The sequence below is a fragment of the Nerophis ophidion genome, linkage group LG14, assembly GCF_033978795.1.
Source record: "Nerophis ophidion isolate RoL-2023_Sa linkage group LG14, RoL_Noph_v1.0, whole genome shotgun sequence".
Taxonomy (NCBI): domain Eukaryota; kingdom Metazoa; phylum Chordata; class Actinopteri; order Syngnathiformes; family Syngnathidae; genus Nerophis; species Nerophis ophidion.
This window is the reverse complement of record NC_084624.1, coordinates 36,450,258-36,472,703: the sequence shown is the minus strand read 5'-3', so window position 1 is coordinate 36,472,703 and position 22,446 is coordinate 36,450,258. Positions and strand designations below refer to the sequence as shown.

The 22,446-nt window shown below is 39.8% G+C and overlaps 2 protein-coding genes across 2 annotated transcripts in view; one reads left to right on the top strand and one right to left on the bottom strand.

Moving 5' to 3' along the window:
* Positions 1-9,828, top strand: part of usp14 (ubiquitin specific peptidase 14 (tRNA-guanine transglycosylase)) — a 16,230-nt gene extending 6,402 nt beyond the window's left edge. The window contains exons 5-16 of the mRNA XM_061920561.1: positions 983-1,086; positions 1,185-1,243; positions 1,366-1,496; positions 1,555-1,635; positions 1,706-1,782; positions 1,857-1,971; positions 2,661-2,726; positions 2,806-2,898; positions 8,819-8,947; positions 9,011-9,068; positions 9,138-9,245; positions 9,316-9,828. Of these exons, the coding sequence (XP_061776545.1) occupies positions 983-1,086; positions 1,185-1,243; positions 1,366-1,496; positions 1,555-1,635; positions 1,706-1,782; positions 1,857-1,971; positions 2,661-2,726; positions 2,806-2,898; positions 8,819-8,947; positions 9,011-9,068; positions 9,138-9,245; positions 9,316-9,467 (1,173 nt within the window). The 3' untranslated portion in view covers positions 9,468-9,828. The remainder of the gene's footprint in view (positions 1-982; positions 1,087-1,184; positions 1,244-1,365; positions 1,497-1,554; positions 1,636-1,705; positions 1,783-1,856; positions 1,972-2,660; positions 2,727-2,805; positions 2,899-8,818; positions 8,948-9,010; positions 9,069-9,137; positions 9,246-9,315) is intronic.
* Positions 9,826-22,446, bottom strand: thoc1 (THO complex 1). Its single transcript, XM_061920560.1, has 21 exons — positions 22,308-22,446; positions 22,050-22,123; positions 21,914-21,974; positions 21,765-21,834; positions 19,194-19,312; positions 19,065-19,113; positions 18,086-18,181; positions 15,366-15,448; positions 15,219-15,292; positions 15,046-15,154; positions 14,840-14,974; positions 14,071-14,171; positions 13,934-14,000; positions 13,827-13,877; positions 13,690-13,760; positions 13,515-13,610; positions 11,014-11,079; positions 10,863-10,946; positions 10,649-10,796; positions 10,487-10,571; positions 9,826-10,231 (listed from the first exon to the last, which is right to left on the bottom strand). Exons 1-21 carry the CDS (start codon positions 22,353-22,355, stop codon positions 9,954-9,956), a joined length of 1,965 nt encoding a protein of 654 aa, XP_061776544.1. The 5' UTR covers positions 22,356-22,446; the 3' UTR covers positions 9,826-9,953.

Genomic DNA, 22,446 nt, shown 5'->3' with positions numbered 1-22,446 from the left:
AACTCGGTTATTGTAACATTAACGAGCAGTAAAGAATATGAGGTGATTTTTGGTCCTGAACACGTTTTGCCTTATTCATTTTTGACATGTTTCTCGCTACTTTAAATAATGGGGGTATATGTTATTGTTTTGCATCACCTGTCATCCTAGTACCCCCCCACTTTCCCCCAGAGAGGAGTTGTACAGTCTGATGGCGTGTCGGACAAAATAGTTTTTGAGTCTATTAGTCTTGCACTTGGGTTGAAGCAGTCTAGCACTGAACAAGCTCCTCTGGCTACTGATAAGGTTATACAGAGGGGGACTGGCATCCATGATGCTCACTAGTTTTTCTGCCACCGTCACCATTGGGTCCAGTTTTTTTCCGATCGTAGAGCCGGCCCGCCTGATCAATTTCTCCAGTCTGGAGCTGTCCTTTAGATGTACTGCCCCCCCAGCACACTACGATGTATAACAGAATGCTGGCAACCACAGACTGGTAGTACATCCACAATAGTTTTTTGCTAATGTTGAAGGAGCACAGCCTCATCAGGAAGTACAGCCTGCTCTGTGTTAACAGTCGAGTGCAGCTTGTTGTCCACCCACACCCCAAGGCAGTGGTCCCCAACCACCAATCAACATAAAAAACACAAGATACACTTTCAAGTAGTGCACCAACCCAAAAACCTCCATTTTTCATGACAAAAACCTCCCTTTTTCATGACAAAGAAACCCCCCAAACCCTGTAAACCAAGCTGTGAAGTGAAACGTTCGTCAGGTTCATCTAGCTAAGATTTTGTCACATGGGAAAGACTATAAGCAAGGAGCTTTTTCATTTCATCACATCCTGAAAAAGGCCTCTTGTACCAAAAATGGAATTTGCTTATTTAGAGACCTCTATCGCATCTCACGGGGTTTCCAATGGTGCTTGAAATCTGTGAAATTACTAAAATTTTGGGCTAAGTCTACTTTCTATGAAGACATTAATGAACCTGTCATTTGTCAGATGGAGCTTCCTTGCGGTCTGACCAACCTGGGCAACACGTGCTACATGAATGCCACAGTGCAGTGTCTGCGCTCTGTCCCTGAGCTCAAGACAGCGCTCAGAAAGTAAGCAAATGTCAAAAAGCGCCACTTTAGCACACTGCTAAGCTAGTCTATGTTGATGTCCGTGCATGATCTAGTTGACTGTAGCTGCATCTCTACAGGTATTCAGGTGCACTGCGGTCCTCAGGTGCCAGCGCACCGTCACAGTACATTACAGCAGGTGGGTATACAATAAATTATATTTGTAGTTGGTATCCGATGAAAGAGTGCCATTAAGTGAAACACTTTTGGACAATACAAAGTGTCTAAAGTCAAGGAGCTTGCTGATGTTTCAATGTTCAGCTCTTCGAGATTTATACGAGACCATGGACAAGACCTCCTCCAGTCTGCCTCCCATCATCTTGCTGCAGTTCCTCCACATGGCCTTTCCACAGTTTGCAGAAAAGGGAGATCAGGGACAGTACATGCAACAGGTTAGCAAGTAACATATTAAATGGCATCTCCATCTTGTTGACTTACCCCTGTTGTCAGGATGCTAACGAGTGCTGGCTGGAGATGATGAGAGTCCTTCAGCAGAAGCTGGAGCCAATAGAAGCAGAGACTCCAATGGAGGTACAACGCACCGTAGCTTCACAATATTCTTGTTCTTCTTATTAACTACATCATGCGTTGTAATGCTCAGACCGAGTCCGAGAGCGCTTCCGCCTCTTCCAAGAAGAACTTCATCGACCAATACTTTGGTGTAGAATTTGAAACAACGTATCCTTTCTGGAGCATCAGGTCCTTATTTAAAACTTTCCACTTCGTGTTTTCTTTCCTTAAGTTGTGCTTAGTATGAAATGCACAGAGTCTGAGGAGGAGAAACCAATAAAAGGCAAGGAGAGTCAACTTCAACTCAGCTGCTTCATCAATCAAGAAGTCAAGTATCTCGCCACGGGGCTTAGGCTGGTATGTACCCGGTGTACCTGAATGCATCACCACCCTAACTGATAGATCCTCTATACCAGGATTCATTTAAAAAGCATTCTCCAGGCGTAGCCAATTATTATAGGTGCTGAAAATTTTTTTTTTTTACATCCAAATCGTATTATCTTATCCGATTCAAAATTGATTCCATTTTTTTAAATCATTTTAACTGTCAAATAATGCAATCTATTTTAATTCCATTTCGAAGTCATCATATTTTAAAATACCAATTTGGACTTTTAAATTAAAACCGGGCACATGTTTTCAAATATTTATAATTGTAGTATGTTCCTATTTAAATTTTGCTAAAATAGCAAAGAAAACAAAAGCTAAAACATTTGTTCCCATTGACAACAAAGGTGTCATAAAATACTAATTTTAATCAATGATTAATACAATAACAAATGATCTGTTTCTGGGTTAAACTGCAGGCATTTAGTCTGGTACTTAAGTGTGTAGTTGTAAAGAGAAGTAATCCACTGTCACTTTTAAACCTGAGAATTAAATCATTTTTTCAAATTCCAACTGTGCATCCGGAACACAAAGCAACTTCCTGTTCTATAGTTGTCATCACCCAAAAGTGAAAATTTCATTATCTTTTTCTAAATCGTGTAAATGTGTGTTGCATGACGACCTGGTTACCAAAGTAACACCTTTTTCTTTCTCTTCAGAGACTTCAAGAAGAAATCACAAAAATGTCCACAAGCTTGGACAGAAATGCTCTTTACATCAAGTCTGTAAGTGGCATAAAAAACGTTTAAAGACCATCCTAAACTTTCAAAAGAACTAACTGAACTTTTTTTCTTCTACTGCCAGTCGAAGCTGAGTCGTCTTCCTGCCTACTTGACTGTGCAGATGGTTCGTTTTTACTACAAAGAGAAAGAGTCCGTCAATGCTAAAGTCCTCAAGGTTTGCCTCTTGCCTTGATCTTTTAACTGGCCTTCCATGTGTTCCTTATATTATGACTCTTCACTTTGAACGTTAGCGGTCTGAAATTTTGCCAGGGAGTTTGTTTTTCACAAGTTATTGAAAAAATCCAATGTTGTTAGAATAAGATATATTAAACATTAAGTATATGCACTTTCTTTTGAGAACTATTTTGACCCCATTGATTCTCACTTAAGATGCTATTTTTAACAGACTAATCCTGGAATTTTACTAAACTTTTTTCATAAGAAAAAAATTTATCTCATAATTTACGATTGGAAAAAACAATAAAATATTGGTTTTGTTAAATTGCAATCCTTAACCACCAGATGGTGCCAAGAAAACCATGAGCATAATTCTGAGTTTTGATGAGCTCAATTGAGTTAAACTGCCATCTAACTGCTGCAATGCATTGAAAATCCATCCATTTTCTACCGCTTGTCCCGTTCAGGGTCGCGAGGGTACTGGAGCCTATCTCAGCTGCATTCGGGCAGAAGGCGGCGTACACCCTGGACAAGTCACTATATCATCACAGGGCCAACACAGATAGAGACAACATTCACACTCACATTTGGATCCATCTTATATACCATGGCCAGTGTTGGTCATCTTCCCTTAAAGTATTAAGTTAGTTACACATTCTCCCACCCCTACCTGTATACCAAAATACAGCCTGAAAAAACGTCTGATAAAACTGTAACCAAGTTTTGGGCAAAGAAATAACATACATTCAAGTAAAATATTTAAAAAGGATCCTGGGTGACATTCTGACAATAAATGGCATATGCGTACTAGGGCTGCGACTAACAACTAATTTGATGATCGATTAATCTGTTCGATTATTACTTCGATTAATCGATTTATAATCGGATAAAAGAGACAAACTTCATTTCTATCCTTTCCAGTATTTTATTGAAAAAACATCACACTGGCACAATGGTCTTTTAACTTGCAAAAAAAACAAGGCGAATGTTACAAAAATGTTTTTTCTTATAAAGTGCACAATAGCAATGATTTTGCCTGGGGGAATTTCAAACCTGGCTACTACCTATTCCAACCACTTTGCAATGTTGGATGCTGAATGTCTTTCCTCTAGTGGCATGGTCATAAGGTAGATTGACTTCATGTTCCATTCGTCTCCAAAGTAATGGCATGTATTGCCAAGGTAGGCTTCCAGGGATCCACTTGTCCACACATCAGTGGTGACAGCAAGTTGGCTCTGGGTGGCTTTTATGTCAGTCTACACTGCTTGGAATGTCTGCTCGTACTTCCACACCATCACTTTGGTAAAATTGGTCCTCGGGGGAAGAGTGTAACCAGGGTTGAGGACGTGAATCATTTGTCTAAAACCTACATCCTCCGCCATTGATAGTGGCCTCATGTCAGTTACCAACATATTCAGGATACCATCAGTCAATGCAACCGCTTCCTTTGTACCAAGTCGCTAATGCTGGGTTGTTTCTTTCTGAAATGAGAGAAACCATATAATGAACGTACATAGTAGCATCATTTACATGTAACTTAATACAGTGGGGCAAAAAAGTATTTAGTCAGCCACTGATTGTGCAAGTTCTCCCATTTAAAATGATGACACAGGTCTGTAATTTTCATCATAGGTACACTTCAACTGTGCAATTCACATTGTAGGAATTTTAAAGAATTTATTTGTAAATTATGGTGGAAAATAAGTATTTGGTCACTTCAAACAAGGAAGATCTCTGGCTCTCACAGACCTGTAACTTATTTTTTCAGAAGCTCATCTGTCCTCCACTCGTTACCTGTATTAATGGAACCTGTTTGAACTCGTTATCTGTATAAAAGACACTTTTCCACAGCCTCAAACAGTCAGACTCCAAACTCCACTATGGCCAAGACCAAAGAGCTGTCAAAGGACACCAGGAAAAGAATTGTAGACCTGCACCAGACTGGGAAGAATGAATCTACAATAGGCAAGCAGCTTGGTGTGAAAAAATCAATTGCGCGAGCAATTATTAGAAAATGGAAGACATACAAGCCCACTGATAATCTCCCTCAATCTGGTGCTCCACGCAAGATCTCATCCCGTGGGGTCAAATGATCATGAGAACGGTGAGCAAAAATCCCAGAACCACATGGGGGGACCTGGTGAATGACCTGCAGAGAGCTGGGACCAAAGTAACAAAGGCTACCATCATTAACACACTACGGCGACAGGGAATCAAATCCTGCCATGCCAGACGTGTCCCCCTGCTTAAGCCAGTGCATGTCCAGGCCCGTCTGAAGTTTGCCAGAGAGCACATGGATGATACAGCAGAGGATTGGGAGAATGTCATTTGGTCAGATGAAACCAAAATAAAACTTTTTGGTATAAACTCAACTCGTCGTGTTTGGAGGAAGAAGAATACTGAGTTGCATCCCAAGAACACCATACCTACTGTGAAGCATGGACGTGGAAACATCATGCTTTGAGGCTGTTTTTCTGCTAAGGGGACAGGATGACTGATCCGTGTTAAAGAAAGAATGAATGTGGCCATGTATCGTGAGATTTTGAGCTAAAACCTCCTTCCATCAGTGAGAGCTTTGAAGATGAAATGTGGCTGGGTCTCCCAGCATGACAATGATCCCAAACACACCGCCCGGGCAACGAAGGAGTGGCTCCGTAAGAAGCATTTGAAAGTCCTGGAATGGCCTAGCCAGTCTCCAGACCTCAACCCCATAGACAATCTGTGGAGGGAGTTGAAAGTCTGTGTTGCTCAGCGACGGCCCCAAAACATCACTGCTCTTGAGAAGATCTGCATAGAGGAATGGGCCAAAATACCAGCTACTGTGTGTGCAAACCTGGTAAAGACCTATAGTAATTGTTTGACCTCTTATGGCCAACAAAGGTTATATTACAAAGTATTGAGTTGAAATTTGGTTATTGACCAAATACTTATTTTCCACTATAATTTACAAATAAATTATTTCAAATTCTTACAATTTGAATTCCTGGATGGAAGTGTACCTATGATGAAAATTACAGACCTGTGTCATCATTTTAAGTGGGAGAACTTGCACAATCGGTGGCTGACTAAATACTTTTTTGCCCTACTGTACCAAGTTGATTTAATTAATCATTTCTGACGTTAAAGGCAAATACACCACCACATTAAAAATAAAAAGCTAAATTAATTAAATGGACATTGGGGATGCAGCATACAACAATAAAAACACAGAAATGTACATCATCAGATCACAACTGATCAGATATTGTGCACATTTCTGTTGTGAATAATAAAGGATTCATTTTAGGCTGCCTCTGAATAATTGCATTAAATATTCCAGCACCTTCATAACGTTTAGTTATACTAAAGCGTCACTCAAATCTAAATAGATTTATATAGCTTTATTGGGCCCGGCAACATTGATGCATTATGAAACAAACCTGAGATATTTCTGTCCGTTACGTTTATTTCAAAATTGGTAACTGTGCATTTTCTCTCTCAAAACGGAGTCAGATCTGCCGGAGACCAATATCAACCCCGCGTTGCAACAAAGGGATAACGTTAACGTTACTCACAGAAAAGAACTCATGAATCCCTGTTGCCACTCAAAACACAGAAAATGAAGTTGTTGCACTATCCAAAAAGTTCCCAACACTTTGAAAGTTAATACACAATTGCTGCTGCACTTCACTTCCTTAAAAAAAAAATCTCCTCGTTAACAAAATATTAAAAACAACAAAGACTAACACAATGGATCAATGTACCCGGACTATGGACTTTAATAAGTTATGTACCGTGAGTTCTTCCCTTCATCCATGGCTCCAACATGTATTCTCTTGAGGTGCTCCCAAAGCAATGTTGTACCTCCTGCACATTTTGCAGAAAACGCTCTTCTTTGAAGTCTTTAAAGTATCAAGATGTTTCTTAATCGCCAACTATTTTTTAAATTGATTTAATCGATTAGTTGTTGCAGCCTTAAAGCGTAGAAATATTGGGGTCTTTTCTTAAGCTAATTTTAATTATGAAAGCTTGTAATCCCCTGTGATTAATCATGATTAATCCAAATTCCAAAATGTGATGAATATGATTATAAAAAAGTGGCTGCATTTGGGCTTGGGGTTGGGTTAGCAGCAGCATGTGTCATGTTGACATGTGGTGATGTGAGGTGCAATTCCAGTTGTTTGAAGCAGACGTTGGTAAACATTTTTTTTTTTACCGGTACATAGCGTGCATGTTTCGTAAACATGTTTGCCTTTAATCTCAAAGAGCAAAAAGTAGTGCCGGTACTTGCAGTTTGAGAATGCTACCTTTTGTATTTCCCTGGCTCCAACTCCTCGCAATTATCGGGTGTTTGTTGTGTGTCAGTCAGAGTTTGCAGTGAGACAGTGTGAGCAGGGTATAATCCACCCACCCTGCTAGTCATCATTAGCGCATTTATAACAGAGTCATCGTTCTTCTCTGCATGCAGTTGTGTGACCAAAACCGGACACCTTGCGCTTCAGTCAACCAAACCGTAGTAATTTGCCACTTCAGTCTCACTAATGGCAATGATGGGAACAGTAATTAGATTTAAGACAGTAATTACCATCCTCAAATATTCACTGCAACCCCTTTTTTATTTTTAGAAATAATCCATATATTGCATTTTACCATTTTGTTATTTTTGACAAAGTCCAATACAAAAAATTCATTTTTTTCCTTCATTATCATACCTTTATTAATAGGTCTGAATCTCTATAAAGATTTTAAGTGTTGATAGCGAAAAAATTACAACTTGATTTTTTTCTGCATGTGTGTAAAGTCAATCTTAAAGGTGCTGCTTTAAAATTGTTTGCAAACTATAACAAGAACACCTTTGGCTAGTACCTTTAACACATTTGTGTTAAAACTCTACAATTCTTTACAATTACAAATTTGCAGTCATGTCATGATAGTGAATTATATTTATATAGCACTTTTTCTCTATAGGCTCAAGGTGCTGTACATAGTAAAACCCATTATCTACATCCTTTAAGCTACATTTCAAGCAGTATGTGTGTGGCACTAGGAGCAGGTGGGTATAAGGGGTTTTGTCCAAGGACACAACAACAGCAACAAAGATTGCAGAAGCAGGAAACAAACCTGAAAGTTGCTGCTAGGTTGGTAGAATATACTGTATAGTCAGTGGCAGCCAAGTAATGCGTGTGTTGCGTACGTAAGTTGTTGTCATTACATTGTAGTATTAGTAATAGGCTAGACCAGTGGTTCTCAAATGGGGGTACTTGAAGGTATGCCAAGGGGTCTGAGATTTTTCAAAAATATTCTAAAATAGCAAAAATTCAAAAATCCTTTATAAATATATATATTGAATAATACTTCAACAAAATATGAATGTAAGTTCATAAACTGTTAAAAGAAATGCAACATTGCAATATTCAGTGTTGACAGCTAAATTTTTTGTGAAGTGAATTATATTTATATAGCGCTTTTCTCAAGTGACTCAAAGCACTTTACATAGTAAAACCCAATATCTAAGTTTGTGGACATGTTCCATAAATATTGATGTCAAAGATTTCTTTTTTTGTGAAGAAATGTTAAGAATTAAGTTCATGAATCTAAATGGATCTCTATTACAATTCCCTAAGAGGGCACTTAAATCAATATTTTGCACTTTTGTACGATTTAATAAATCAGAAACTGATGACATAGTGCTGTATTTTATGTCATCTTTTTTTTTTTTAACCAAAAATTCTTTGCTATGATTAGGGTGTATTTGAATTAAAAAAATGTTCACAGGGGGTACATTACTGAAAAAAGGCTGAGAACCACTGGGCTAGACTGTGTAAAATACATTGGAAAGTTAGCGCCCTCTGCATCTGTAAATGTAAATGCAAACATCCCCTCAAGCTTGTACAAAGTTTCATCTGAAGGATCCTGGTATGATTACGTTTGTGTTCCAGGACGTGAAGTTCCCTCTTCTGCTGGACGTGTACGAGCTGTGTACTTCAGAGCTGCAGGAGAGCATGCTGTCTGTCAGGTCAAAGTTTAAGGAGATGGAGGACAAGAAGTTGGAGAAGCAGCAACAGAAGGTGAGGACATGAACACCATCATTCTAAGTCTTCTTTTTTTTTCACACCTTGTCATTCAAACAGCTGACAACAAAAACTCCAGTCAAAGAAGTCAAGTATGAACCTTTTTCTTTCCCTGATGGTAAGTGAAACATGTTAGTAAGCATGTGCAGCACGTGTTGCATTTTATTAACATTATTGGCTGGCACAGACCTCGGCTCCAACAACAGTGGTTACTACGACCTTCAGGCAGTGCTGACACATCAAGGTCGCTCCAGCTCGTCAGGTCATTACGTGGGTTGGGTGAAGAGGAAAGAAGGTCGGTGCTTTGCTCCCTTTTAATACGTACGCTCTTTAACCTAGTCCTTAAAGCTTCTGATTGGTTACAGACGAGTGGGTGAAGTTTGACGACGACAAAGTGAGCGTGGTTTCTCCAGAAGACATCCTCAGACTGTCTGGTGGCGGTGACTGGCACATAGCGTACGTTCTGCTCTACGGCCCGCGGCGGCTGGAAATAATGGAGGAGGTGGAGGAACAATAGCGTCGGGCTGGCCAGGAGGGGGCGACAAACAACAAATTGTCATTTGCATTCATGTCACCTCCACTTCTTGCAAACTAAAATAGTGAGCTTAAAAACATGGACTGGATGAAAGAGCAGATGTTTTCTACACATTGTCTATTTTTAAAGCCTTTGACTTGGTGCTTGTCATGGCTTTGCCTTTTGCTCACGTCCTCTCCTGCTCTTCAACTTCTCTGCCAAATACAAGTCTTACTGTGTAAAATGTAATGGTTCACTTTGTTTCCTTGAGCAGTAACATCCATCTCTCTACCCTGTTGTAAGTTATTTAAGACTGATGATGGCTTTTCATAAGTGCTGAAAATAAAACCAAAATATGCCCTTATGTAGCAAAACCTTTTAATCAGTCAGCTCGAAAACTAAACACTTTCTACACTCAACTCTCACTCATACAAAAACATGTTTTGGCTTGACACCAAACTTAAAAATAAAAAAACATGTTTCAAGTTCTCAGGCCTCACTGAGGCCATCCGCCATCTTGCAGAAACCAGCAGCGTTGAGGGCCGCTACCAAGTTTTCTACCGTGGCCTGAGCCCCTTCACGGTCCTGCCAGGTGACCAGCAGCAGTTTGGCTTGGATGTCCACATCGTCGCTCTCGGCCTCAATCTCACGCAGCTCAGCTGCCCTCATGTCCAAGTGAGGGGACAACATCTTCCAGCGTGCGCCCATTTTGGACGCAATGTCATCCATCTGCTGGTTGCTCACTAGTTTGCTAGGCATGCTGGGACCTGCACAGAAAATATTTCAAAGGCGATAATGTAATGATTGTGAGACAATGTCATAACCACACTAATAAACACTATTAATTAGTTGTAGTAAATGTTACTAATATAAAATTATATTTACACACTTTTACATGATTTTTCTGAAAGTCATAATGTAGTTAATGTAGGCTTATTTAAACAGTTATAATATCAATAAAATACATAACTAAAATGTTTACAATTAAAATAATAAATCCAATATTGTTTTATTTTACTCACTGTCGTTGCTGTCTTTGAGCAGATTGTCTCCATTTTCGTCATCGTCATCTTCGCCAGTTTTAATCTCCTCTGAAGGAATGTCTTTCTGTGTAGCAAAAGAGGCAAAAAGCTGAGATGAGCATGGAGCTCCTGACTGCCAGGTCTGATGTGAGCACTCCTTACTGGTAGCTCCTTGGCCAGCTTGCTGACCATACTGTCCAAGTATTCTGCCAGGCTGTTGAACTTCTGGTTGGTGGGCTGGAAAAAGTGAGGACTTCTTCTGGACAGCAGCCTCAGCGCTCGCCAGCCGTAGTTTGGATTCCGAACAACTCTGCAACCCAAAGATCTCGTTAGGAAAGCTTGAAAAAGGGAAAAAAAAAAAAAGAGCTCAGCTTACTTGTACTCTTCTTCCACCATGTTGACAGGGTCGGCCTGCTCGATGGCCTCAGCAAAGAACTCATCAAGTGAAGGCATAAACTCCCTGCATCAACATCATTATCAAAAAAATACATCCCACCTACATCACCTCACACACCTTTTTGTTATACCTGTTCTCTGACTTGCAGGCATCAAGATTGTCCAAGTTGAGGTTCCACAGACGCGTCAGTTCATCACTGAAAAATTACACATTGAGTCACTGTTTACTTTTCTGTGCAGGTTGGAAATTATGGATACCTGGTGGGAGGAGCTTTTGCATCAATTACATGACACATACATGTGTGTGAGCAACCTTAACATGGACTCTTGTGTATTCAGAGTCACGTGGTTAATTTCAACTATGCACGATGGCGTTTATCATTAATAACTGGCAAGGAGAATGATTGCATTCATTACATCACATGTTTAGGTTGTGTGTTTGTGCATGGGATGATTGTGTATTATTGAGTCACTATTATTTTGCAGGGCAGCAGTTAACAACTGTCAGGATGAGCGTCACATTAGTTACACGACATGCCTGCATTTGCTGGTGTGTGATCTGTCTAAGGGCTTGGATTTTGTGGCCATTTTGTGTGATACTGTTTATTTCTAATACGCAAGGGGACAATTATTAATAACTGGTGGGCCGAGTTACTTTTTTTCAAAAGTGAGTGAACCCTAGAACTTCAACTGAGGATTATTTTGAGCCCTTCCGTTTGTGCTCGGTAGAAGTTATAGTTAATAACCGGCAGGAGGAGCAATCACAATAATTTCTCGTGCAAGTTGACAATTATCAATAACTGGTCAGAGGAGAGATTGCAACAAATATATGACATATCTACTTTGTACTGACACATGTGCGAGTGAGCTGTGGATTATTTTGAGTGAATTTCTATAATCAAAAGTGGTTAGAAAAATGCTGGGCGGAGTAATGACATGAATTATGTGGTGAGTGTCAGAGTGCATCATGGACTTTCATTTTTTGGGGACCATTTACCTGAATTGTGCTTGTGGTGATAATCCTGAATACCTTTTAAAGGCCTACTGAAACCCACTACTACCAACCACACAGTCTGATAGTTTATACATCAATGATGAAATATTAACATTGCAACACATGCCAATACGGCCGGTTAAGTTTACTATATTACAGATTTAAATTTCCCGCGGAGTTTTTTGTAGAAAACGTTGTCGTATGATGACGTGTGCGCGGACGTCTCGAGTTGGAGGGGACATATTATCCCAGCACCACTTGCGGCTAAAAGTCGTCTCTTTTCATCGCACAATTACACAGTATTTTGGACATCTGTGTTGCTGAATCTTTTGCAATTTGTGCAATTAATAATGGAGAAGTCAAAGTAGAAAGATGGAGTTGGGAAGCTTTAGCCTTTAGCCACACAAACACACGGTGTTTCCTTCTTTAAAATTCCTGGAGGTGAAACGTTACAATGGATCAGAGCGGTCAAGCGAACTTGCATCCCGACCACTTGTCAACCGGCAGGTTTTGGTGGGAAAATTGTGGTAAAAAGTCGCCTGTTGCCGGAGCTCTGCGGAGCTTGCGCCATCCATGCAGCTGCCGTCGACTTCCCTCAGACACTGGCGTCAACACACCCGTGGACACACCCCTCCGACTATCAGGTACTATTTAATCTCACTAAAACACTAGCAACACAATAGAAAGATAAGGGATTTCCCAGAATTATCCTAGTAAATGTGTCTAAAAACATCTGAATTGCTCCCAATGCAATCGCCTTTTTTGTTTAATTTTATGTTATTATTTTTTTTCTAGTCCTTCACTATCAATAACTTCAGCCACAAATCTTTCATCCTCGCTCAAATTAATGGGGAAATTGTCGTTTTCTCGGTCCGAATAGCTCTTGCTGTTTGAGACTCCCACTATAAACAATGTGAGGATGTGAGGAGCCCTCACCCTTGTGACGTCATCGTCTGCGACTTCCGGTAAAGGCAAGGCTTTTTTATTAACGACCAAAAGTTGCAAACTATCGTCAATGTTCTCTACTAAATACTTCCAGCAAAAATATAACAATATCGCGAAATGATCAAGTATGACACATATAATGGACCTGCTATCCCCGTTTAAATAAGAAAATCTCATTTCAGTAGGCCTTTAACTGGTAAGAGGAGCTATTGCTACAAATATATGATATATCTACTTTGTGCTAGCATTTTTGCTGGCGAGTTCAGACTTTGACAGTGTGGGTTATTTGCCATTCTGTGTTTTCTATAATAAAAGGTGGTGGATATCATTAACATATGAGAAGAGCAATTACATGAATCATGTCATAGGTCTGTGTTGGAGAGTGTGTCATTGACTTAACATTTGTTGTTTATGTCTAACTTACTTCAATTGTGCAGGATGGTAATACAAATGAACGAATCATTAACTGGCGAGAGGAGCAACCGCTGTAAATACATGACACATCTACATCGTACTCACGTGTGTCAGGCTTTGACTGTGTGGATTATTTTGAGTCATTTTGTGGATTTCTATATTGAAATGCGGGGATTATCATCAATATACTGGGAGGAGTGATCGCATGAGGTATACTCAGGCATTATAGTACGGTCCAATAATCCAGATTTTGGGTGCTGAGTGAGAGTTCATCCTTACTTCCCCATGAAGATCTTTCTGTCAGGTCCTTTTCCTAGGAAGTCTTCTGGAGCCGCTCGCTTCCTGGTGGGCCTTTTAGGTTTGTCATCATTTGGCCTGACGTGAAGTAAGTGAGTAGAGAAAATGTTGGCGAGAACATAACACAAAATATGGAGAAGACGGCGCTTTGTTGTACCGTTCTCTCACAAAACTTGGACAGCCTTCATTTTTCCAAGCGTTCCAGTTGTCTTCCGTGTTGAGGATGTGCTGTCGGGAATGAAGCCTGACTGTTAATAATTGTTAATTACCAGTATTTGCAAGGTGGTGACTCACCTCCACCATGGTGGCAAACCTGTCGCCATCAGGAGGAATCTCACCAAGAAGCTGCAAGAGGTCAGAGGTCAGCGTCATAAAGTAAAAGCGTGGGCATTTGTGCTCACCTGATAAACCAGCTTAGTGGTGTCCTCGATCCACGCTGTCTGGTCGTCGTTCAACACGCAGGTGGAGCTGTGGTGTCATCAGAGACCAAACGGTTACAAATCGCTATATTTCACATTTTCAGGTCTCCAAATGTTACCTTCTGAATTTAACTTGGCCTTTCAGGTACTGGAAGAGGATCAAGTACTGCAGCAGAATGTGACGCCGGAAGTTACTGTCGCTCAACTGCAAGTCCATCAGCTGCACACACAAGTCACATGACATACTACGCAACAACAATCATTTCAACACAAAGAGTCTAAGTATAGTTTCAGTAGAACCAATAAAGTCACAACATCTTTATTTTGCTTCTGAATGTGTCTATTTTAAATTTGTATGTATTATTTTTTTGTTTTACAATTTCCTCTATAACTTTATTGCCCACCCTTGGCATTCTCTCGATGAGCTTCAAGAAATGGCTTGAAGCTCATCGAGAGAATGCCAAGTGTGTGCAAAGCAGTAATCAGAGCAACGGGTGGCTATTTTGAAGAAACTAGAATATAAAACATGCTTTCGGTTATTTTACCTTTTTTTGTTAAGTACACAACTTCACATGTGTTCATTCATAGTTTTGATGCCTTCAGTGACAATCTACAATGTAAATAGTCATGAAAATAAAGAAAACACATTGAATGAGAAGGTGTGTCCAAACTTTTGGCCTATACTGTATATACATATATATACATACATACATGCTGTATTTTGATTTGCATATTAAACCATGTGAGAGAAAAGAAGGCAGGAACAACTCCTGGTTTGTTCTGACAAATGAGCTTTGCACCAAAACTGGACTTTGAAGCAGTTCACTTAAAGCCAGTATTAATGTGAATGCTTCATACAAAAATAACAAAATATAAAGAAGAGCCCACCTTCTCATTAGTGAGGAACTTAGCAAAGTAAACGTGTTGTCCGTTGGAGGCTCGGAGCTCCTCCAGCTTCTTCTTAGTGGCCTGCATGTCGTCCAGTTTGAAGCTCTTGAACACCGCCAAGGTCTCGTCTGAGTACTGCAGGCGAACCAGAGGACAAGCAATCTGCTTCCGCCGTTCATCAACCATTTAGTGCTGCATTTCAATACCTTGAGGAAAGTCATCCAGGACACTTTCTCGTAGCACTGCAGTGGGTTTCTGAAGTAGTCCTGCAGCGTCCAGAACTTTCTGTACAGGTTGTAGTCGATGGGAATGGAACTGGAAGCACATCTGATTGAGTGACAAGCGCTGACTCATCACTACTTGACAGTAGTCTACTTACCACGATGCTGGTGCATCTTCCTCTCCCATTTCTCCTTCCTCCACCTCCATGTTGTCTTCCTTCTCTTCCGTGTGCTAAAAAAATATAACTACTTCAGCAACACAATCAAGCAAATCACACATTTGGATTATGTAAAGCTCCTTTTACTTTTTGCCCAAAAGTGCTTTCGCCTTCATTTTTGTTAAAGACAGTCACATTGTCCAGGTTGAACTGGCTCTGTAAATTTAGACCTGCAACACAACACACACATTGTCAGCACTGCATAGAAGGAATACTGCATTACAAAAAACACCATTACGGGTCTGATTTACTAAGATGTGAACACAATGTGGTAAAGAGCATGTGCCAACAATAAAATAGTGTGTACTATTAGTGGGCGTGTTGCGTGCGATTTACCAAGACTGCGTGTCAAATTGAAAAGTGGGTCAGACCGCCTTATTAAAATGAGGATTTTGCGTGCACCATACAGGGCAACACCAAAGACACCTATCTACTGCACTTTTATGTTATCATGCGCCAACCTGCGACTTATGCAAAGCATTCAAATGCGCCGGCGACAGCTACCACATTTTATGGGCATTTTAGCAACAGTTGTGAATTAAATCTACATTGAAACCACTTTTGTTTTAGCCAAAGGTGCAATGCAGGGAGACTACACTTACTATGCATAAAACACAAAAATGTGTACTTCAAAAAGTATTTTAAAATAAGAAATGTTTTAATACATATTATATGTGGAAAAATGTAATTAAAAAATACTCATGGACACCAAAATGCATCAATTGAATTTTTTTTAATCAGCCCTTACAGTCCTCTAGCCGCTATAAAATGATGTGTTTGAATAGACCAGGGGTGTTAAACGTACGGCTCACGGGCCGGATTGGGCCCGCGAACAGGTTTTATCCGGCCCGTGGGAATGACATTGCTAAGTAAAAAAATTTGCAGAAATTTTTGAATGAAAGAAACTGCTGTTTTAAATGTGTCTACTAGATATTGCAATTGCAATTCTGTGTAGATGATGCTACATATGTAAAAAAAAACCATGATGTTAGTGCACCGAGCGAAATGAGGAAACTACATGAATAACATCCTGTAATTTGATTTTGATATTTTATCTTGATAGATTCAAAGTTAACACCAATGAGTTGACTGATGAACATTATCACATAATTCATTCAGAAACTATAAATAACGACTAATAAAGATAGAATATTATTAACCACAACATGTATGTGTTAAAAAACACCCAACAACATTATGATTTGTACATTTTCAGAATGTGCTCGTTCTATTTTTAAACAAAGAAAACAATTTGAAGTTGTCTTTATTTTTAAGTTATTGTGCCGTAATTTTACCAGTTAGGCCCACTTGGGAGTAGATTTTTCTCTATGCGGCCCCCGATCTAAAATTAGTTTGACACCACCGGAATAGACGATACGTCTAAAAATGTGTATTTCTACCATCCAAAATGTTGACACGCACACAAACATCGGCATCGGTCCTGAAAAAAACATCGGTCGACCTGCTCGACAATATGTATATCTCAAGCACCAAAATAAGTAAAAAAAACAAAACACAAACTTAGAAAGAGTGGATAATTATTACTGTAAAAAACGTGTGCTTCATTATGCCCATGACATCAGCAGACACTATTAAAAGAGCATTGGATCAGGAACTAAGAACAATACCCAAACAGCAATCGGAACGGACACTTTCTCAAATTCACAGTTGCTCAATTAACAGCAGACATAAGCTCATGGAGTTTAAAGTGATTCATTGTTTTTATTATTCCAAAGTCTTGTTACACAAATGTTAACATTCATTGTTTTTATTATTCCAAAGTCTTGTTACACAAATGTTAACCTGATACATCTCCACTTTGTGATAAATGTAAATCTGCTGAAGGATCACAGTCTCATTCGTTTTGGGACTGTCCAATTATTCGATCATTTTGGTCCAGCATTTTCTTCAGAGAAAATTTGTTCCTGACAAGGATATATTCTTGTTTGGGTGGTCTTCAGAAACACAAAAACTTTTAAAACATATTACAGCTGTGTTGCTTCTTGGGACGGTCTTAGCCAAAAGACTCATTCTCAAAGAGGGGGAAAACCCCATCTGCACCCAACTTCAGGAACTGGTTAAATGAACTTGTTAATGTAATGACTTTTGAAAAAATAAGATTTATAAACTCTAAAAATGTGAATAAATGGGAACTAACCTGAAACCTTTACTGACATATATTGAACCATAACTTATAGACATTTAAAAATAATAATAAATAGCCATATATTTTTTGTAGTTGTATTCCCTTTTTATTATTGTTATTATTTTTTGTATTGATCCCACATTCCTATTGCTTTTTTAATGTCAATTTTGATATGGTTTTGTCCCAGTTTATTTGCTTTTTTTTGGTGACTTTTTATTTTGTATTTTTTTGCACCTGATCAAGCCCTGTGACTTTCTTCTTCTTTTTTAAGTGTGAACGGTGGAGAGGTCCTCAAAAGATGATCTTGTGATCACTTCCCGAGGGTCTTTGATGCCGAGGAATATACATCCATCTCGCTATGGTCTAAATAGCCTGCTGATCTTGAGCCAGAGCGGGATGGATGGATATATATACAATATTTGGGTGTTTTTTCTAATAATGTCTATACTGTAAACCTTGAGTTGTTAAAGTTCAAGTGCACCTCTCTCCTCGAGTGCTCATGTGAGTGTGTATGAGTGGTTGTGTGCCTGTATGAAGGGTTTGCATGAAAAAAGTATGACTGTCAAATGTTATTTTAACTGTAAAATGCAATAAAATATATTTGCAAAAAAATTAAATAAAAAAAAGAGTTATGATGAGACAGTGGAATCAATGTTCTTACCAGATTTTTCTGACAAAGGGAAAAGACGAGCCAGGAACAGTTGGATCCGCCCACAGAAAACTGTATTCTGAGACTTGGACAGCCGGCGTAAAAGATCTACAATTTTGACAAAGTAAATGAGTGACTTTAATAAATAATGCAATATGAAGATATAAGTATGGAACAATAATCGCTTTACATTAAAGATAGTTGCTTTAAAATGTAATTTCGGAAATTTTCGGCACCGGTTACATAAAGTATAACTTGTGACTTTTTAAAACTCTGCGGTACGTACCGGTACACGTACGTAGGGAGAAGTACGTAGCACCAATAAACCTTGAAGGCACTGCCTTTGTGTGCCGGCCCCAACCACATATCTACGGCTTTTCACACATACGAGTGATTGCAAGCATACTTGGTCAACAGCCATACAGGTCACACTGAGAGTGGCCGAATAAACAACTTTAAGACTGTTACAAATATGCGCCACATTGTGAACCCACACTAAACAAGAACGACAAACACACTTCGGGAGAACATTCGCACCATAACACAACAGAACAAATACCTAGAAATCCTTGCAGACCTAACTCTTTTGGGACGCTAAATTATACAACCCCTGCTACCGCCCACCCCCCACCTCAACCCCTTCTCTCCAACCCAGCCCACCTCAACCACTCTCAGGGAGAGCATGTCCCAAATTCCAAGCTGCTGTTTTGAGGCACCTTAAAAAATGCACTTTGTGACTTTAATAATAAATATGGCAGTGCCATGTTGGCATTTTTATTCCATAACTTCAGTTGATTTATTTTAGAAAACCTCGTTACATTGTTTAATGCATCCAGCGGGGTATCACAACAAAAATGTGTTAATTTCACAACTGTATATATCAGTATCGGTTGATATTGGAATCGGTAATTAAGAGCTGGACAATAGCGGAATATCGGCAAAAAAGCCATTACCGGCATGAAAATATAAATATGGAACAATAATTGCTTACCATTACACATCCTCAACAAGTAGTTCTTGCCAGCAGTGTAAAATGAGCTCTGTAAGAGAGGGCAGATTTAAAATACGTCCATGATTTTTAAGCATTTTAAGCATAAAAAAATTTGAAGGCTTCGTTTACAGATTTCCAGGTGGAAACATTCTCTTCAACAAAGGAGAAGATTTTGTCGCACTGGTCGAGAGGAAGACTGTCCAGGACATCTCCTAGCAGGATGAAAGGAGTCGTAGCAGAGCAGATCCCTGCATGGACACATGTTTATTATTGCGGGAGTTATTTAAAGTCTTTACAGTAAAATATTTATATTAAAGGCCTACTGAAACCCACTACTACCGACCGACCACGCAGTCTGATATTTTATATATCAATGATGAAATCTTAACATTGCAACACATGTCAATACGGCAATTTTAAATTTCCCACAAAGTATCCTCTTGAAAACGTCGCGGAATGATGACGCGTATGATGATGCGTGCGCGTGACGTCACCGGTGGCAACGGACATGTTCTTCCAGCACCACTCACGGCTAAAAGTCGTCTCTTTTCATCGCATAATTACACAGTATTCTGGACATCTGTGTTGCTGAATCTTTTGCAATTTGTTCAATTAATAATGGAGAAGTCAAAGAAGGTGGGAAGCGGTGTATTTCAGCTGCCTTTAGCAACACAAACACAGCCGGTGTTTCCTTGTTTACATTCCCGAAGATGAAGCTTTACTATGGATCAGAGCGGTCAAACGAACATGGTTCCCGACCACATGTCAACCGGCAGGTTTCAGTGAGAAAATTGTGGTAATAAGTCGGCTCCCACCGTAGACATGAGCGGAGCTTGCAATCCTCCTGCAGCTGCGGACTCTCTTACCTTTTCCCACCAGAGACACTGGCGGGCATCACACCCGTGGCCACACCCCTCCGACTTTCAGGTACCATATAATCTCACTAAAACACTAGTAACACAATAAGCAGATAAGGGATTTTCCAGAATTATCCTAAAACATAATCTCTAAAAATTAATTCACGCCTTTATTTCGAATGATTTAGACTACTGCAATGCCCTGTATGTAGGCATTAGCCAGGCCTCCCTCGCCCGCAGCTCGTACAGAACTCTGCTGCTCGTCTGCTAACACAGACCCGCAGACGTGAGCACATCACCCCTATATTAGCGTCCCTTCACTGGCTCCCTGTGCGTTATCGAATCAATTTTAAACTCCTTCTATTTGTTTTTAAATGTCTAAACAACCTCGCGCCAACATATCTCTCCGACCTCCTTCAGCCTTACTGCCCCACTCGATCCCTAAAATCAGCCGATCAGCTGCTACTGACGGTCCTTGACACAAGGCTGAAGCTTAGAGGTGACACAGAGCTTTCGCCGCGGCTGCTCCCAAGCTCTGGAACGACTTACCCCTGAGTGTTAGACAAGCCTCCTCTCTTCCTGTTTTTAAATCTCTCTTAAAAACATACTTTTATTCCTTGGCTTTTAACACTGAGTGATATCCATCCTGCAATGGTGCCCCATTATACACCTGCTGTGGACCTGTTTTTATGTTTTATTTATTTCTTTTTTATCATGTTCTGTTTGTGTTGTGTTGTTTGCTCGGTCCTCGAATTATCTTTTAACCTGCCCATTGTACAGCACTTTGGCTACCCCTGTGGTAAATTTTAAATGTGCTTTATAAATAAAGTTGATTTGATTTGATTAGTAAATGAGTCTAATAACATCTGAATCGCTCACACTGCCCTCGCCTTTTTTTTCCCCCCTTCACTCTCCCTATCCTCATCCACGAATCTTTCATCCTCGCTCAAATTAATGGGAAAATCGTCGCTTTCCCGGTCCAAATCGCTCTCGCTGCTGGTGGCCATGATTATAAACAATGTGAAGATGTGAGGAGCCCTACAACCCGTGACGTCACGCGCACATTGTCTGCTACTTCCGGTACAGGCAGGGCTTTTTTTATGAGCGACCAAAAGTTGCGAACTTTATCGTCGATGTTCTCTACTGAATCCTTTCAGCAAAAATATGGCAATATCGCGAAATGATCAAGTGTAACAGGGTCAATTATGTCTTGTAAATAATGTATTTTCTAATGTTTTATTACTGTTATAATTACACAAAATATGTAAGTTACATGTAAATACCTGAATATTGTTTGATGTTTTGTTTGTCAATGTGGAACCATTGTCTCGCTGTCCCTCCTACTGCAATAATTACTGTGACACCTGTCTTTTTATATGCGTTGGACACGCCCTCCAACTTCCCTTTTTGTCTACGATAATGGGAGAGGTAGGCGTCCATGCGACGACAGAAATGTTTTTGTCTTGTTAAGAACTTCAATTCATTTCTTGTTCGGTATTGTATTTGTGTAGGGGCTCGACGATGGCAGAAAGTTTTTGATGACAATTGTATTCTGTATTATCAGGTATGTTTTTATTTTACTGTGTATGTAACTACAGCCCTTTTTGTCTACGATAACGCGAGAGGAGCTCGACGATGGCAGAACGTTTTTGATGACAACTGTATTCTGTTATCAGTAAAGTGCAGTGGAGAAACCCATGGTGTCGGTTGTCCTCCATAAATCACACACACTACGCAAAGGAAAAGACTACCGGTTAAACAGGTATTACACATAGAATGGACCTGCTATCCCTGTTTAAATAAGAAAATCACATTTCAGTAGGCCTTTAAGATTTTAGCATACCTTCAGAGACTACATCAATACTCATGAAGATGAGAGACAGGTAGTCGTCACAGCTCGTCGTGTGGTCGACCTGCAGATACAAACACGGACTCACCTCACATATTGCAGAATATTTGGATGTAAACACAACAGTTGTAATGGTGTCTTACAATGTGCTCTCCAAGACTTCCTCTGAACGCCTGGTCGAGTGTGCTCTTCTTTTCGCTTTCACTAACCAGCCAGAAAACAAGCGGTTCACTAACGTACGTGTTTTGTATCAATAGCTGAATAAATGTTGCTACTTACTTCCCGGAGATTTGATTGAAAGAGTTTAGTATTGGCTTGCAGCTTTTCCCCGCCAGTGCATGTTTGATGGCCGCCTGCGAGGAGAATGTGTAAAGATGCATTAGCATTAGCTAAATGCTAGGCGAGTAAACATGAACAAAACGGCACTAATACTATCCCGTTTTTCCGAATAACACAGTTCATGATATTAATAACAATGATAAAACGCTTTAAATAATAGTATTCGATAAGTAAATAGAAATTAACAAATTTCCCCACCGAAAACTTGTCTTTAGCTTCGACAAAATTGAACAAGGGAGGCGACATTTTTACACTCCGGAAACCGGACGTCGTATCAAACTGCTTCCGGTGCGAGAGTTGCTTCTTCTTCTTCTTCTTCTTTTGTTTTTATGGCGGT